General features: G+C 40.6%; 1 protein-coding gene across 3 annotated transcripts in view; it reads left to right on the plus strand.

The window, feature by feature from the left end:
* The window catches only part of CD44 (CD44 molecule (Indian blood group)), an 89,445-nt gene that overhangs the window by 46,849 nt on the left and 24,279 nt on the right, over nt 1-18,317 (plus strand). For 2 of the 3 annotated variants that reach the window (XM_052652100.1, XM_052652101.1), the window contains exon 5: nt 1,817-2,065. In XM_052652100.1, the coding sequence (XP_052508060.1) occupies nt 1,817-2,065 (249 nt within the window). Of the gene's footprint in view, nt 1-1,816; nt 2,066-9,092; nt 9,249-11,375; nt 11,490-11,968; nt 12,086-15,148; nt 15,278-16,745; nt 16,884-18,317 lie in introns of all 3 variants that reach the window. The other variant, XM_052652099.1, reaches the window with a different exon arrangement.

Raw genomic sequence — 18,317 nt, forward strand, 5'->3', positions numbered from 1 at the left:
TATCCTGAGAGATTGACACTGCAGAAAACACAGTATTTCAGCCAGAACTTTCAAATAGGTCAACGTGTTAACCTTGATCTGATTGCCTCTGAGCCTCATGTTTTGAGAAGTATGACAGTGATGAGGAGGCTGGATTTCTACCTCCTAAAAGCCAGACCCCTCGATGTCCAAGGTGGCCGGAGTGTTGTGGTGACAGGGGGACGAAAGTCATGCCTGGCCCACACAGTTCCAGCTCCCCACGGCAGGAAATTGCCCCTGGCCTGTGCTGGACAGGAAGAGGCTGGCACTTGTGAAGTGCTCTGTCTGTGTCAGACCTGGTGTGAAATCCAAGTTCTCTACAGTCTGGATGATCTGAGCCTAAGTTTTCTCGTTTGAGTAATGAATCAACATATAAGGTTTGTCATGAAACTTAAAAAAGATAATGTGATCCATGCCGAGCCCATAGTAGATGCTCAATAAATGCCCCATTTCCTTGGTCCCAACAGATCTTTTTCTCCATGTCCAGACCTGTTCAAGTGTGGTCCTATTTCTTTATCAGATCTCCGTCTGTGAGATGATTAGGGTGATGGAGACTTTGGATTTTTAAAAAGTTATATTTGATTAATAGTTCCACTTGGACAAGATAGATGGACAAACAGAAGGAATCTTTAGTCCTGCCTATGCCGCATAGTAGAAAATCATTTCAGCTAAATGCACACTTGTGCAGTGAGTGACTCACACTTGAAGGCAACACATTTAGAAGAGAACTATGAATGAAGCCCTTCTCGCTCTTTCTCCTCATGTCGTTCTAGTCATTTTCTTGTTTAAACCAAAGATTTTGATCTTTATATTCACTCCTGTGTGCTCATTTCAAGTTGAATTTCACAGATGGCAGAGCCTCTGTCAGTGTTTCAGCGTGCTGTTTTGTTAGCCAGGACTGGGGATTCATTGAAACTGGAAACATTTTCCCCTTAGAGAGAAAATCTAATTCTTCATGGATTTGCATACCTCAGAAGTCTGGTTCCAGACCACTGCAATGAAACGAACATTTTGATAAATTTGGGGGAGTTTCCCAGCACATGTAGACGTTACATTTACACTATACTATAATCCAAGTGTACAATAGCATTGTTTTGTTTTGTTTTAAACAAATGTACATGCCTTAATGAATATTTTATTGCTAAAAAATGCTCACCATTATCTGACAACGAAGAGTTTCCACAAAGCTTCCATGTGGAAAACACAGTATCTGTGAAGCTCGGTAAACTGAAGTACTAATAAAGAAGTTATGTCTTGCATTCCCTGATGAGACTGACTGCCTCTTTGTCTCCTACTTTCTCAAAATAGATGGAATTAATAGCAACAAATGTGACATGTACTTGAGAAGGAAAGGTAGGGACCAGGCAGGAGAATTACCGTTTATTGAGCACCAGCTCTATTTTGAATACTAGGCTAAGTACTTTCCATACAGTGTATCATATAGCGCTTATAGAGGAGGTAGTCTCATTCCCACTTTACAAATGATGAAACTGAAGCTCAGAGGGTTGCCTACCTCGTCTAGAGCCACACAAAGCTGGGATTCAAACCTAGGGACGTCTAAATACACCCTCTCCCCCGCCTTCCCACTTCCAGAATGTGTGAGTGGCCAGGGAGGGTTCACTGTCTCAGAGCATTATATAGTCACTTTGTCTTCCCCACTAGAGATGTAGTTAGCCGCTGTTTTGCTTAATAAAAAAAGAAAAATGGCTCTGAAGTCACTGTAAGATAAGCCACCGTCTTTCCTATAGTCAGAATACATCAGCTGTCAGGTTCTGAAAGTGGCTCCTCTGTCTTCCAGCTATTGTAAACCGCGATGGCACCCGTTACACCAAGAAAGGCGAATACAGAACGAACCCCGAAGACATCAACCCCAGCATCGTGAGCCCCAGCAGCCCTCCTGATGATGAGATGAGCAGTGGCTCCCCCAGCGAGAGAAGCACATCAGGAGGCTACAGCATCTTCCACACGCACCTCCCAACTGCGTACCCACCCCCAGACCAAGACAGCCCCTGGGTCTCCAGCAAGCCAGAGAATACCTCGGATACCAGTAAGGAGAAAGAGTCCCTGTGCTTTCCGATAGCCATTCGCTCCCAGGGATATCTCTGGTCTACCTGAGGGACATGAACTCGTGTAGATAGCGTCTGTCTCTAGAAGGTGCTGACATGATTTGGGGAGGTGGCCTCCCGCAGTTGTCAGTGAGTTATATCGTTGACTGCTTCTGCTTACAAAAAAAAATTGTTTTTTCCATCTCTAAGAAGTACCGTGCTGGAAATTTTTCAGAAGAACGTCCCTTGTTCTCTTGTCCCAGAGAAATGGTGACGGTTGAGACCTGATAATACAAGCTAGTTTCATTTTGGCGCATTCCCTTCTTGTTCTTACCCATTTATGGATAAAATTGTTTCCATAAAGTCGGGATCATAAAATATGCATACCATTTCATCTGCTACTTTTTTTTTCAGGTTCATTTTATACGTTTAGGTTTTAACTTGATTTGTATTCATGTTGTTAATTGGGTAATAATTAGTCATACTCTCGACTCATGATTTGCTAAACAATTCCTTTGTTTTTGGCCTAAGGGAGTGTATCTGAAGGAGTTATCTGATCAAATTAAATCTACTTATGGGTTTTATATCCGTCTCTAGTGGGGAAGGCTCTTCACGCTTGCTTGGTTATGTGAGTAACTCATTTTGGGGACTGCTGGAGTGCAGCTATTTAAGCTCTGCATTCAGTTTCTTTGGGGTTTGGCCCCGGCGTTTCACTTTCATTGGAAAGTGTGTACATCTTCCTCTGGTCTTCTGCTCTGCTTCCTTCTTTGCTTTTCCCCCTACGGTTTGTTTTAAAACAGGTTTCCAGATGGGCTGTGTTCCTTCTGTGGAGGATTATTCAAATTCAACAGGCCTTGTGCCTCTTGAGCTGCTTTCCTAGCATTGGTGTGTATCTTCTCTTCTCCTGGCTGTGGCTCTCGGGGGGTGAAATTCTGGCCTCCAGAGAGTGTGGCAGAAATGTTCTGGTTTGCCAGTGCTCAAGACGGGGCCCTTTTCTATTCTTCAGAAGCCAGGGCGATTTGTCAGAGCACTGTGATTTAACGTAAGGTCACTTTCTTGATGGTGTTTTAAATTTCTGATTGCCGAGGGAAGGGCACAGATAAAGCTGGGATCCGGTCATTCTCCAAAGATTCTTTGAAGCATTTCAAACGGCAGATATTTTCAAATTTCCCATGATTTCCTAGGTTATTGGATCTCTGGAGACTGCATTGCAGTATTGTCTGTAATCCTATGAACAATCCTTCTTTTAAAGTTTATTTGTTTTAATTGGAGGATAATTACCTTACAATATTGTGATTTTTTTTTTTCTTGCCATACATCAACATGAATTGGCATTAAGTATAACATATGTGCCTTCCATCCTGAATCCCCCTCTTACCTCCCTCCCCACCTTATCCCTCCAGGTTTGGACAACCCTTCTGGAGAGAAGCTTCTGCAAACCAAGCAGGTGGAGCTGCTAGTTACTTGCTCCTTCCTGAGTTCCCTGCCTTTCTAAAGTAACCACTTAGAAGGTGTTCAGGGAATGCAATTTTAGCAAAAGCAACAATTAGTGGTCTCAGCAGGAAGCAGATCAAGGCAGTCTTAAAGTACCATTTCCTTCCAAAGAAGAAAATCGAGACAAAATGTATCTTGTGGGAACCAGATGAAACTAACATTAAGCTGCTGACAGCCTATAGAAAATAGTATTGCACATGTGCCTCAGGAAGGGCAGTGAGGACATTTTATAAACATTCATGGCAACATCCTTTAAGGACCATAGCTTTTCTGCCTTAATCAGCAAACATATTTTTGAAGTCCTACTATGTATCAAGCGATTCTAATGCTTGGGACCCAGTGGTAAACACCATTAGAAGGTAATATTGAGGAAGAGGTAAGGATTAGTAACCTCGTCTTGCATTCAACCAGTATTTGAGGTCTTCTCTGAGCCAGACAATGCTCTTGTTACTGGGGACTCAGGTGAATCTCCCTTCATGGAGCCTGTTTCCTATACAGAAATCCAGGGAATGATTTGGTTAAGTATGTTTACTTAACTAAAACATAGTTTAGCATTTGGGTTGAGAAAAGAATTGTGCTTTTCTCTTTCCAAAACACTTAGCTAAGTTTAAGTAGTGTAGGAGGAGACTTATATGTCTAGCGGAGTAAGTCCAGAGCCAACCTGAGAGTCGAGAGAGTGTTGTAGGATCCAGTAGGGCAATGCTGAATACATCAGCTCACACGAAGAAAGGCGTCAAAGAAAACAAGCAGCCTGCTCAAGCGGCAAACTCGAGAACATTAGCACTGACAAGTTCCTGAACAGACCATATTCTCCAAGCCGAGTGAGGAGAATCCCCAAGCCTCATAGCTATCAGACTGAGAGTTGGGACTTAGTGAGAGGGAGTGATAGCAAAACCTCCCTAATGGATGCAGAAGGGCAGAGGTCAAGAGGAAGGCTGGCTGAACACCAAGAAGTGCATCTTTGGCTTGCGTGGTTGATTCCATCCTTAAGGGTCCTTGGTGGGTGGCAATAGGGAGAGCCAGTGAGAAAGACCATCTGGGAAGCGCTTGACTTCCAGCAAGCCTTTTATTATAAATGTTGTTTTTGGAAGCGCCTTCCTGGAGGTATGTCATCAGCCTTTTTGCTATTCGTGATCTGGAATCATTTGGAATCCAAAAACTTATAATTCAGGAAGCAGACTCTTGCCTTGGATCACTCTTATCTCCTTGTCTTCTGGGTGTAATTACATATACATGTATATTTATTATATGTATAATGACATATAATATAATAATATATTTATTATTATTTTTGGTCTAGCATGGTCTGCTTGTGTGGGGAAGAGTGAAAACTCTGCTGGCTAGGCGAGAGCTGTTCATAGTTTCTCCAACTGTCATACACCTCCTTTTCGGAAGACAGAAATAATGCCTATTTCTGTCCTGCTCTTGTATGTTTACTTCCTGTTGGTTTCTACCGGATGTACTAGAGGGAGAGGGTGGCCAGAGTTCTGTACCTTTAATAAAGTTTCTGAGGTAAGAATGGGTTGTCTGCAGGTTTTCCAGGAGGATGCCCAGGTTTAGCTGGGGCATCCGGCGTAAAATTGGCTCCTATCTCTCTAGTCCCTTTTATGTATATGTGTCCTTTGTAGCACAGAACATACTGTGTAAGGAGTTGGCATTGAATGTGTATAGAGTTAAAGCTTTTAATCTAGAGTTCATGGGCTTCCAGTAGGCTCAATGATAAGCTGTAAGGTATTCAAGAGCCACCAGAAAAAAAATATGCAAAACTTTGAAAACGTGTATGTATAGGCTCCCTTTTTTGAGGAGAGCAGCCGTAACTTATATTAGATTTTCAAAGAAGCATGTGACTCAAAATGATTTTTTAAACTCTCAACTGGCTTAGAGGTTTATCCTGATGATTTTTGCCATTCTTCAGGGAAACAGTCTGGACTCAAGTCCAACTTGAAAATCAAGTGGGAGATTTCAAAATTGCAAAATGACAATTTTTGCAATTGCCTTCCTCTAATTTGAATAGAATCCAGAATTTCTCTAACTTGGGAAGTTTTTGTTTCCTTTCTGAAAATGCATTCTGTATGAGAATTAAAAGTGACAGAAAGTGATAAATGGATTCTTGAGAAATCTTTATCTGATTTCAACACTTGGAAACACACCCTTTGCAGAGTTCCTGCTCAAGTATAAAGCTTGACTTGAGATTAATGAATGTGGGAGGAACTTGGAAATGCTAGTTGTCATTACAAGCTTCCTCAGGTAAAATGACAAAAAGATCCAAAAGTTACAAGCAAGCACCTCTAAAGATACTCCAAAAATAAATGAATGAAAGCAACTTTATGAAATGCTACCTAGAAGGCTTCCAGTTCATGGCTGGATCACCTAATCAAGTAGATGTAAAATCTCTTTTCCCTCACAGGTTATTAAGTTGCTACTTGATTTTGTTCTCAGCCTGTATTCAGGGGGCTTCGTTTGAAGAATGAGTAACACTATACGGATAAGCATACTGAAATTGCATTTCTGATGTTGTCCTAAGATTCTAAGAGATCTGGGGGAGCCTGGAAAGATAAAATCAGGCCTCAATCTTCTCTAATCTTCATTCTATAAAATATGCACACATTTTATAGAGAGAGGACTGGGAGTAAAGTTTTTCTGAAAAGACCTCACTAAATGATGTTTTCATAATTGATCAGGTTTCTTCAACTTTGTACTCAAACCGCCATGCAGCAGCTCAGGAGCAGTATAATTGGATATGGTCTTGGTTTGGTAATTCACAGCCTAAGACTCGGGATCAAACAGCAACAGTGACAGGGAAACTGTTACGTCTCTTGCGTCTCTATTGTCTTGAATGCCAAGCCTTTCAGTATTCAGGGAAAGGACCTCTTTATTATGTCAGAATTTCCTACTGATGCTCTGTCACCATCCTTAGGGAGAACAGAATCTGGCACCACTTTGTTTAATAGCGAGCCCAGTGGACCTGGGACATGACTGGATTCTGCTCAATGTCCTACTTGTTTTCCTTCTGGCAGCATGCACCTAGAATCAGAATTATTTTTCCTTCAGATCTTTGATTAAGAGATTCAATCAGAACACGTCCTCTTAAAAGAAGTCTATTAGAAAACGCATACTCCTGGTTTCCGCTGATCTGATTAACACAGAGAATAATAATAACAGAGGAAAATACTGATTTACAGATGGAAAGTGTAGGCCCCAGACAATTGTTTGGACATCTGCTATCTCAACTGTAAAGTGTAGGAAGTGACCTGTGCTTGATCTCAAAATCTAGGTTTCTAACAAGCTCCCTGGATGTTTGACTATTCATTCTAAGTAGCTATAAAGTGTTTTGACTTAAGAGTTTTTGTGGGAAAAGATTCCAAGTCTGTAACAATGGGATATTGTTAGCATATCTTCATTTACTAACTTTCGTTGTTGGTGGATGTGACCATATTTCAAAATAATTAGAACTTTTTTAATTCAGAAGAAGAGTTATAAAAAAGATCCTTTACATTTGCTTAGTTTATGAGACTAAAATAAACTGTATTTTTTACTTTGACAAATATTCCTATAAGGAAAATAGTACTGATATTATGTTATGATTACATATGATAGTGATTAAGATAACGTTGGAGGGGTGGGGAAGAGATTGAATGCAGAATTTTTAAAATGGTATTTTTAAAATGTTTACAAGGTTTATCTTCATCAGACAAATGTTGTGAAGGAAAAGGTCTTGTACTTCTCCTTGGGCTTTCTTGATAGCGGGAAAAAAGAAATCTAATTCGGCTTTCTGTTGTATTTGGGGATTTAATGATGGTTTCAGCCTCTCTGCTTGAACTTTTCTCAGCTTTTGTGTCTACTATTTTCTGGCACTAGTGGTAAAGAATTTGCCTGCCATTGCTGGAGACACAAGAGATGTGGGTTCGATCTCTGGGTTGGGAAGATCCCCTGGGGAAGGAAATGCCAACCCAGTCCAGTATTCTCACCTGGGAAATCCCATGGAGAGAGGAGCTTGGTGTGCTACAGTCCATAGGGTTGCAAAGAGTTGGACACAACTGAAGCGACTTAGCACATGGCACTATTTTCTACTATTCTTCTGACACACATCATGGCTACAGAAATGGCAGTCTTTGGAAGTTTCCAATCAAGACTCTGGCTTCTAGTCTTGTTAGTAACATCATTGGGTCACTTCAGTTTGTCTTTCTTGATTGAGTATTCTGTTTTCAAAAACTGAGTCTCAAAATGTTCTGTTCTGCTTTGCAAAATCTAGCATTGATGTACAAGTAACCATGGGCAACGCTGTTTGGGAATTTGGACTCTAACTGGAGAAAAGTGGAATGGCATCTCTTTCCAGCTTTCACCTCAGCTGCCCCTCTGCCACGTGTCTGATATTGTTGGGGCTATGTCTCTGAGGCTGCGGGCAGATGTATCACACCCTAGATTCTTGGAGGATGATACTGGTTGACCAAGATAGAGGGTAGAAGGTGAAGGGCTGGAACTCTGAAGAGCTGGATTTTAGAAGCACAGACTGTCACATGTGGTGGCTGTTCAGTTGCCCAGTTGTGTCTGACTCTGTGAGTCCATGGACTGCAGCACACCAGGCCTCCCTGTCCCGCACCATCTCCCAGAGTTTGCCCAAGTTCATGTCCATTGCACTGGTGCTTCCATCCAGCCATCTCATCCTCTGACACCCTCTTCTTCTGCCTTCAATCTTTCCAAGCATCAGCCTCATATGTGAAGAGGATCAATGTCTTGTTCAGTCAACATTTCTAATCATCTAATCTCATACACAGTTTCTCTGCAAAATGATCTTTCTGATGGTGAGGGATACAATACTTTCTGTAAAAGCTCATTGGTGGATAGTTCTGATTATCACCTTTCTATTTTTATTTATGTATTTATCTGTTTAGCTGCACGAAGTCGTCCTTGTTTTGCACAGGCTTTCCCTAGTTGCGGGAAGCGGGGGCTACTTTTGGTTGCGGAGTGCAGGCTTCTTACCAGTTTTCTGGTTGTATGCTAAAATAATGCTGGGAACTGCAGCGTAGCTTTCATTTATGTTCAGAGTTACAGAAATCAAATGCTAGAGAAGATCAAACCTAATAGCTGGATGAATAGCAAATTGTGAATACAACTGAGGGATTTTTAGAAATGATTGACATGTGTTTAGATTCCAAGGTATTACTGAAGGTGGCTTAACACAACAAATGGGCATGTGTGAGACTTTTTTATTCTGTTCTTGACAGCCTAGCTTTCATGGCGTACGCTTAATAATAAATGCATCTGAAAGCATGGGGGAGTTTATCAGCCTTTTTCTCTTTTACTTCTTTGGTGAGGTTATGTCTATATTTATTCTTTTAACTTCCTTGAAAAGAGTATTCCATTGTAAAGATCATACCCAGTTGTCTTTAGATCTATACATTAGCTTGAGACCAGAATATAACAATTTGGAGTATAGAAGTCAAATCTCTCACTTCTCTCTTATAATCTTGGGAATTTGATATACGTTCTGTGCCTGTTTTTCTCCCTCTGTGAAATGGATCACTTGGCATTCAGCTCAGATACTAAAGCAAGTCACCGCAACAGGTACGGATTCAAGTATCATCTCAGCAGGCTGGGAGCCAACTGAAGAAAATGAAGATGAAAGAGACAGACACCCCAGTTATTCTGGATCAGGCATTGATGATGATGAAGATTTTATCTCCAGCACCAGTAAGAATAATCAATTCCTACAGAACCATCTGTGCCAGGCTTATCGATTAATCTGAGTGATGCCCGATAGTATCTTTCTTGGGAAATAGTTAATATGAGAAATGAGCATAAGCCTGTGATCACAGGTTAGTTAGTTATGCCTTGATGAGATTATGAAGGAAGAAACTGTTTTTTTTTTAATGGAAGCCAAAATCTTTTATAAAATTCTTAATTCCTCATGGAAATCCTTCCTGTTTTGTTTATTTATGTGTAAAAGCTAAGCTATAACATAACAGTGCCAATTATTATATAGTGAAGCCATTGCATCATAGTATCCAAGTTTGTGACAGTTATAAAACTTTTTTGAGCATAGAGATGGAAATTGAGCTGAAAGGTCCTTTAAAAAATCAAAAATTGGTCTAATACTCTGCCAGATAACGGAGTTTCCTATACTTAGCTGTTCATGAGCTAAGATACTGCTGAATGAGATGAGATTGCTGAAACTGACTCCATTACAGCTCTGCCTTTTTTTTTTTTGAAAGAGAAGCTGTGCCTTTGGGGTGCTAAATGAGCTCTCTCAGGTCACCAAAGTCCAGTCTGTTCTATTTGAACCTGAGAGCTTCATCCCCAAAAGTATAGCATCCCAAGAGGAAGTGGGCCAAAAGAATAGCTTAGACCTGAAGGCATTTGAGTATATGACATCAACAAATACTTGAGGTGAACTATATGCTTTATATCTAAGCTGTATTCCTTAGCTGGACACCCCTGCAGAGCTTAGACACTAACAAGGGAGCTCTCTTCAGTAACTTCAGAAAGAATACCAAATACCCTCAAAACACTGGAGCTTTACTATTGCACTGTCTGTTGGGTTCAGGATATAGCCATATCTTCTAGGTTGGGCATCGGGAAAGATGTGGTCTTGATACTTGAGAAACTAAACCCTCTTAAATGGCAAGCCAAACAGATCAACCTGAAAATAAATTATACGCTCAGGCTCCAGCGGCGAGCTTCCCTTGATATTGTTTCAGGTCTACGGCATATTTTTCCATTTCAGCTCACTTTTCTTCTTGGCACTTAGGCACTTAATTGAGCTGGATGCCCACTTCCTTCTATTGGGGTGTGATAACTGCCAGTTTTTCATACTAATTGAGAACGTAGTTCATGATTTTACCTGATTTTATTAACTTGTGAAATAGAATCCAATAGTATTATCATTCTGAAGAGTTTTGTATTATTTGGGTATCAAAATAAAGTTTGAAAGAATTACGATGGATTTGCAAATAACCTTTCCAAAAGACGTTGATTCTGATTTTGTCATGATTCTTCCGTCATGTGCATCTCTTCTTCCAGCCCTGTCATGTTTGGGGGTGACAATATCAGGGCAGTGGTGGATGTCTGCTGCTTTTTATTTTAGGGGAGCTGCTGCAATGGTGGTTGGTTACCTATGGTTTTTCTTACTGAATGTACGCATCTTGGTTTTCTTTTCATTGGCTATGAATGGCTTGCTCATGAAATGCTCTGTATTTGATGAGAATTTCTGAGGTGTTTGATGAATATTCAGAAATACATAGCTCATCACATGGCTGTTCTAGGTAGATATTCTTCCTTTGAATCATCTATAGGAAAGCTCTGGCTGCTCAGGGTGTTTCTTTCCCCATAATGCTACTAACGAAGTAAAGTGGTCATCATGGCATAACTTTCAAGCATCTACTCTTCAGCTCGAGCATCTACCTGTAAGCACACCTTTCAGTGTTAGAGATTGCTTGGGTTTTCAAGTGCAGAGGGTTGTTACAGCCTGCATGGACGCGCAAAGCATTGACGTCTTTGGTTCTCCTCGGTGGAGGGCTGGTGTTTTCAAAGCTGTCCTTCCTGCTGCATGCAGCTTCTTTGGCTGCTTTCTCCAGAAGATCTCATGTTCTGACCTCCACGTGTTCTCTGACAGAATGCGAAGGACACTGAGATACTTAACAGTATGGCTGAGTCAAGCTGAAGTCACTCTCCACTGTCCCTTCATTTCTACTCAACCATCTATACAGCCTGGTATAGATGAACGACTCTGTAGACTACAGAAGGGAGAAATGTACAAAACAAATGGTGAAGGCTCAAGAAATAACGTTCTCCTAATTACTTGAATCATCGTTGTCACAGTTTCAACCACACCACGGGTTTTTACCCACCCACAACAGAACCCGAATTGGATCCAAAGGAACCCAGACCATTCGAATCCAGAAGCATCACCTCAGACAACCACAAGGATGACTGGTAATGGGTTACACATACTTAAAGATTTTTTTTCCCCCTCAAAGTCTTTGGTGCTGCAAATGTCAATCATCAGGACACAGTGGGGAAATTTAGTTAATATCTCATCACAAATTCTTAGTGAACTTTCTTGAGGATACTCCGTTCAGCTTGAGTCATTTGTCAATTATATCATCTGGGCATAAGATATTTTACGTTGCTTCATTATAAAACTGAACATGTTAAAATGGTTTGCGGTGCTGCCCTTGACAAAGTGGTCATAGTGGTATAACAGGTAATCATTAAGAAATTCTATGCATTTTGATTTTCTCTTGGGAGAGATTAGCAATATCACGCAAAAGTGTTAAGAGTTGATGCTCAGAGGTACTACTTAGGCATTGAACCATTAGATGGCATGTACTTTAATGAAAAGAAAAAAAAAATAGAACCATCAAAAACCGGTTGATAAAAAGTCACAATGTATATAACCATCATCACGACAGATGTGGACAGAAGTAGCACCAGTGCTTATGGAGAACGCTGGACCCAGGAACCGCACTCTTCTCTCAGTCACCATGGGTATCAGGATGAAGAGGAGACCCCGCATCCTACAAGCACAAGTAAGAAGGATGGCAGTCAGCAGTTCTGGTTTAGCTGAGTAGTGAAGTCACTCCAGAGAGTAGGGGAAAGACATTGGCTACATCTTCGATCTCCACACAGTAATTTCTTTTATCCCCAGAGCATAAAAAGCTGCCAAATCTGCACACGGTCTCTTAGAAATTGGAATTAAAAATACTAACTTGTCAAGTTGCCCCCAAAGGCCAAAATGTTTAAAAATATCTAAGATACGGTTTTTTGTGTTAAAGATTCCCAGAGGCTCCATTTGGGTAGTTTGTGTGTTTTTACAGAAATGTCTGAAGGAGAGTGTGTTCTTTTGGTGCGTAGCAGTGGCATGTGGAAACAAAGTGTGACAAGTGCAAGGATCTTTGGAACTCTTTGTTTTCTGTAAAGATCTTTGAGAAATCCAGCTTCTTTTTCACATTCTGTTTCTCACCCCATTGTAGAAACACCTCCCTTGTGCTCTTGGGAGGAAAGACAGTCACTTAGATGGACTATATTTGAATTCCTTGACTGTTCTTTTTCTGTTTTTAAACTCAGGGTAATTTGGGGGAAGGCTTTGATGCTGTTATTTTTACTTGTATGCAAACATCTCAGGTTTCCTAAAGCAATTTCAAGTCTTTCTACTGGCCTATGAGAATAGGACAAAAAAGAAGTAAGTATATTCTCTTCTTTTTTTTGTCTCTCTCTCAGAGATGCCTATATTTGGTATAAAAGAAGCTTTAATTTAGGATAACAGCTCGTAGCATTATAGAAATTATGGTTCAACCATGGTTCTTATAGCCTTAAACACTCCAAAAGCAAAAAATGTAAGGAACAATCACTAAAAGCCAAAGGAGTTTGGGAATCCATGGTCTGAAGATGTCTTCAGACAACAAAAGAAACTTTCAGACATCAGCTAGGACTGAACAGATTAGGACTGAACATCCTGAGCACTGTGACCTTTCCTGGTGGCTTGGACAGTAAAGAATCTACCCACAATGCGGGAGACCTGGGTTTGATTCCTGTGTTGGAAAGATTCCCTGAAGAGGAAATGGCAACCCACTCCAGTACTCCGATATTCTTGCCTGGAGAATCCACATGGACAGAGGAGCCTGGCAGGCTTCGGTCCATGGGGTCGCAAAGAATTAGAAGCTACTAGGCACAGCACAGAGCATTGTACTGAATACACCCAACAGGCCTGCATCTCATTACTGACCACAGTAGATTTGATATTCACATGAGGATTATGGGCTGAGTTAACAAAGAGTCTAATGAAATAAGAAACAGAAATAAGAGAAATAAAACAGAAATTTCTTCAGAATGGGATTCTGTACCAGTCCCTTTGGGTCCTAATAGTTTATTTTAGAAGTTGTTAAGACAGTTTGTACCTAAAAGTTTATATTATTTAAGTTTGTACTAGTTAAGAGGCTGGGAATTAATGAGCCTATTGTCAAAAAGTAGTGGGGGAGGGGCATGATTACTGGAGGGTAGCTGAAAAACAGGACAGAACAAAACCTAACAGAAAGTGGAAGCTGCTTCAGCGCTTCTTTTATGGGGACTTGCAAAACATCAAGTGATTCTGGCTGGCGATTTCTAGGCTTTATCGAAAAAGCATTACAGCTTCTAGAAGAGAGTCAATCTTTGTATTTGCAATGGAAATCCTATAGTCTGCTAACCCATATATTGAAGACAACAGAGGGTTACTGGCTATTTAAAGGATCATTCTGTTTATAAAGATAGTGGTAGAAAGAGTATAGAATAGTGTGTGCATTTCTTTTCTTTTTGACTTTAAGCAGTTTATATTTGGGTTAAATTTTCTTTTTTTGTTGTTGGTTTTTTTGGGTTTTTTTTGGTAATTACATCCAGTGTTGTTTTTATCTTCATTATTTGTCAGGAGGTAGTGATTTAATCAGGGGGAGGTAGAACTTAAGATTTTTATTTTTTTTCCCCTCCCTCTGGATAACCTGTTAACTTCAGGAATGTTTTGGCCAATGCAAGGGTAAAATGACGGCCGTAAGTTTTATTTTTTTAAACATCTTTGCTGTTGTCAAGTCACACACATTATTTTCTAAAATAGTGAAATAAACTAGTTTTACAAGTTGCAAACTGTACTTCAGCCTGGCAAGTTTATACAGTCTGTTGTTCCTTTTTTTACTGACGTATAGTTGATGCACAGTATTTAACAGTCTCATTTTCTTGATGAACAGAACTTCAGTGTTAGTCACAATGGATGAAAATGTCAATGACTTTCTGATTCTTCCCAAAGGCACCCTGGTACAATTTTATTTCATTCATTTTGTCCTTCTTAAAACTAGACAGTTACAGCATTGAGTGCTTCAAGGTTTAAGCCTGCCACACACTCTTGCAATGCCAAACACTGGTTAGAAAGGTTTTAGATAATGTCAAACGTTGGCTAGAAGAGTTTTCTTTCACTGAATTAAATTTGTTAAAACGTGATTTTGACAATTTTAGATGCTCCATAGACATAACCTTGTAATATGTCAGTGGAATAGCATCTCAGTCACTCCCAGCATCTTTCATGCTGGGCAAATTCACTGCTGGTACATTTCCGGTGTGTGAGATGTTGAGTCATGTGACCACTATTTGAGAAGTCTTCCTACTAGGCTGATCTCATCATAGATTGTTATATAATATACTCCTCCCCCTCAAACCACTGAAGACCAGAGGTTAATTTTTTGAATGAACAGTTCTTTCAGGCAGGGTATGTGAGGCCATAAACTCTAGTAAAATAAGAATAATACTAGGAGTTCATAGACTGTGATCTAGTTATAAGTTTGTGCTGATCTGGCTATGTGATTTTGAGCAAATCACAACTTCTTTGGGCCCGTTTTCTCACCTGAAGGACTAAAGGATTTAAGGACTAAAGGATTTAGACTAAAGTCTAAAGACTAAAGGCCATCTGATTTCTAATATCCCTTTCAGAGTGACCAGTGGTCTCTCTCTTTCTTGCTGTCCCTTTCTGCCTCCTGTCCCACCTGTATATGTGTTTAAGGTAGGAAGCTATGTGTTGGTAAGGAAAGTAATTGAACAATAACAGCTCACCGTTGACGTTCTTCTCACAGCCCAGGCACCCACTACTAGTACAGCAGAAGAAACAGCTACCCAGAAAGAGCAGTGGTTTGAGAATGGAAGGCCTGGGGAATATCCCCAAACACCAAAAGAAGACTCTCATTCAACAGCAGGGACAACTGGTAATGCATGGTTTCACAGGCAGACTTGGGTGAAAATTTCCTCGGGTGTTAAATGCTGGGCTTTGAGGACAGTGAACAGGAAGAATTGGAAAGAATTGTCACAAGATGTTACAGTCCCTTAATCAATGACCATGCAGCCAACACAGAGCCAGCCCTTAAGTGCTCATAATAAATCCCCTGAGCAGAAATGGATATAGGCACGGAAGGGAGACACGGAATATGTGCTTGCATGCGTCACTTTCGGATCTAACGTTGGCATCCCCTGGGGAGACTGTCGAAGAGACCCTGATCGTATAAAATACTACCTTTTCTTTTGTAAAGGAATCTTCTCCATGATGTGGGTCCAGTCTTTACAACACAGTTCTATAAAATACTGGGCTTGTTAGAAGGCTTTTGGTCAGAAAAACCTCAGTAGTTGAAGAAATGGAGCCAGACATTTTGAGACAAACACATGTCTGGTGTCATTTGGCCTTTTGTCATGTTTATTTGGAGATTTCTCCTCGAATAGACAATAGTTTCTTCTTAAATTAAAAAAAAACAAAATGCCTCTATACTTGAACTGTGGGATTGGGGAGATTGGAGTCAAAGCTTGTCATCTCTTGTCATTTCTAAGCGTTGCCTGATAAGTTCACTCTGCCAGCTCCTGTGCATGTGTGACAGAAGCCTTGAAATGCATCCTATCTTGTAAAAAAAATGTGAATTCCGTATCCTTACTTGATGGCAGTGGGAAGTATTCCTGTGTTTTCATTTACAATATAGGATATAACGCATGATTTTCTTCCAGTGTGTGGCAGCTTCTGAATTCATAGCTGTCAGAGTGATGGATTCAGTGACTGGCTACGTGATGTGATTGCTGCCAAGGGGCCACTGTTGTCATCTTTTCTACCTCTGCGTCTTCATTGGCTCAGAATGAAGCCAAAGCACGTGCTGCATTCTTATGTCACTTGTGCCCTAAATCTCACTGTTGGGTGGTACTGCTTCTGATGGAGTCCATTCATGCTTTTGAGATGAATGGCATTGACTTTCCTGTCTGTCTAGGGGGTGGGGAAGCTGTTACCTGACTCCTTCCCTGCATCACTACTGGCCTCACGTGCATTTCGCCGGGATGCGGTTGTCTAGGATGATCGCGTGTGTTTGGACTCCTGCACTTCCTCCTTCCAAGGATGGTGGCAGTGTGGTGTGGGTGAAGAGCTATTTCTCCTCCGTCTTTACTATAACTTCTCATCCCCCTGCTAGAGAAGTTATTAGTGCTTTTGCATCCTCTAGTTCACATGCTGATTGCTAGGGAAAATGAGCATGAGTGAAACGGCACCTGCTGAAACATTCTGCATTTATGCAACTTCCCGGCCCTCTAGACCCGGAAGGCCCTTTCATTGTCTTGAGCAGAGAATATAGTCTTTAAAAAAAAAATTCGTGTATCCCTGTCCAGATGCCAACTAATACTTTGATAATTGCTTAAACTGCATAGTCACAGCAGCCTCAACGCATGTCAGCCATCCCCGTCAAAGAGTGACAACGCAGAGCCAAGAGGACAGTTCCTCGACTTACTTCTTCGACCCAGTCTCGCATCCAATGGGGCGAGGTCATCGAACAAAAGGAAGGATGGGTAATAATCTCTGAGCTCTTTTATATATTATGTTTTAGAAAGCCACCAAATGGCTGTTTTCCTAGAAGTATCCCTTTGGCTTTAGACCAGTCTGCTTTCCTGAAGAACTTTGTTTCTTCCAAAATTAGTTTTCTTAGTAAGACTGATATGCATATAACATCTGAATCTGAAGTCCTGGGCAAGAGTGGAGAATTTGGCAGGAGAGTAAAGGAGGGTTAGTCCTAAAATGATGGGAATTGGAAGTCATTTTCTCTGAAGAGGAGCAGTCTCAAGATTTCTTTTCCATATACTTCCAAGTGCAGGGTTTTAAAAAGAATGAAGTGATAGATCCAGTGACTATTTCCATTACAGACCCACGATAAAACTTGTCTTTGGTAGAGAAATGTTAGAGGTCAAAGATTCCAAACAAATAACTAAAAGACTCTGGAAAATTGTGTGAATTACTCTTGGAAACTTAGAAATAAAATACACTACTCGGTGACTTAGGATTTGCACCACCCTTGGCCCTCCATAAATGTTTGTGAATTTAAAGCATCGACAGCTTTTATACAGGATGGAATCATTGTTTTCTTAATTAGCATTCTTATTTACCTATTGGAGAAGGAAATGGCAACCCACTCCAGTATTCTTGCCTGGAAAATCGCTTGGGCGGAGGAACCTGGTCCTTGGGGGTCGTGGTGAGTCAGACACGACTTAGTGAGTAAACAGCAATTTACCTATATGCAATTCAAAAACAGAATTAAACAAGAGAGAGTGAGAAAAAGACTAGCTGGAGCTCTGCAACAGTGGGAGATTATTATTGTATTTGACAAAATTTTAAATTTAAAAGAAATGTTTCCTTTAGCAGAACCAGATGACAACTTTCCCGAGAGAATCTGTAAGAATTGGTAGCAAGTGGTGCCCCTCTTTTCCCAGTGTTTACCAAAGAGAAGAATCTATGTTCTTTACTAAATCCATGAATAGAATTGTGCAATTTTATTAATTTTTTAAAATTTAACAAGATGTCTTGATCACAGACATGTAACATTCCACAAAGGGAGATCAACCAAGAGAACAAATTGGTGATAGGAATTTTCAGTCATAGTTTCAAATATATTTTCTGGATCCAAATTCCCAAGGGTATGCACTGCACAGGACTTATTGAAGTGAGTTCTCAGAATGCAATATAATGTCTCTCAGTATTGAGGTAAGCAAAGTTACCTCCAAAATGAATCCAGTAGTTTCTGTGGTCTCATTTCTCCAGAACATTGCAACTATGTTGTACCCAAATGTTAGTGATCATATATCCCTTAAAGTATAACTATATTAAATATCTGCAAGTGTAATTGTGCTTTATGTTCAGTGCATTATGGAGACGCACAATGTGCAGTTAATTCATGGTCCGTGTTCTTAAGGTAGAGCTTCCCAGGTGGCACTAGTGGTAAAGCACCCACC

Source organism: Budorcas taxicolor, chromosome 15 (assembly GCF_023091745.1).
Source record: "Budorcas taxicolor isolate Tak-1 chromosome 15, Takin1.1, whole genome shotgun sequence".
In the NCBI taxonomy this organism is placed as follows: domain Eukaryota; kingdom Metazoa; phylum Chordata; class Mammalia; order Artiodactyla; family Bovidae; genus Budorcas; species Budorcas taxicolor.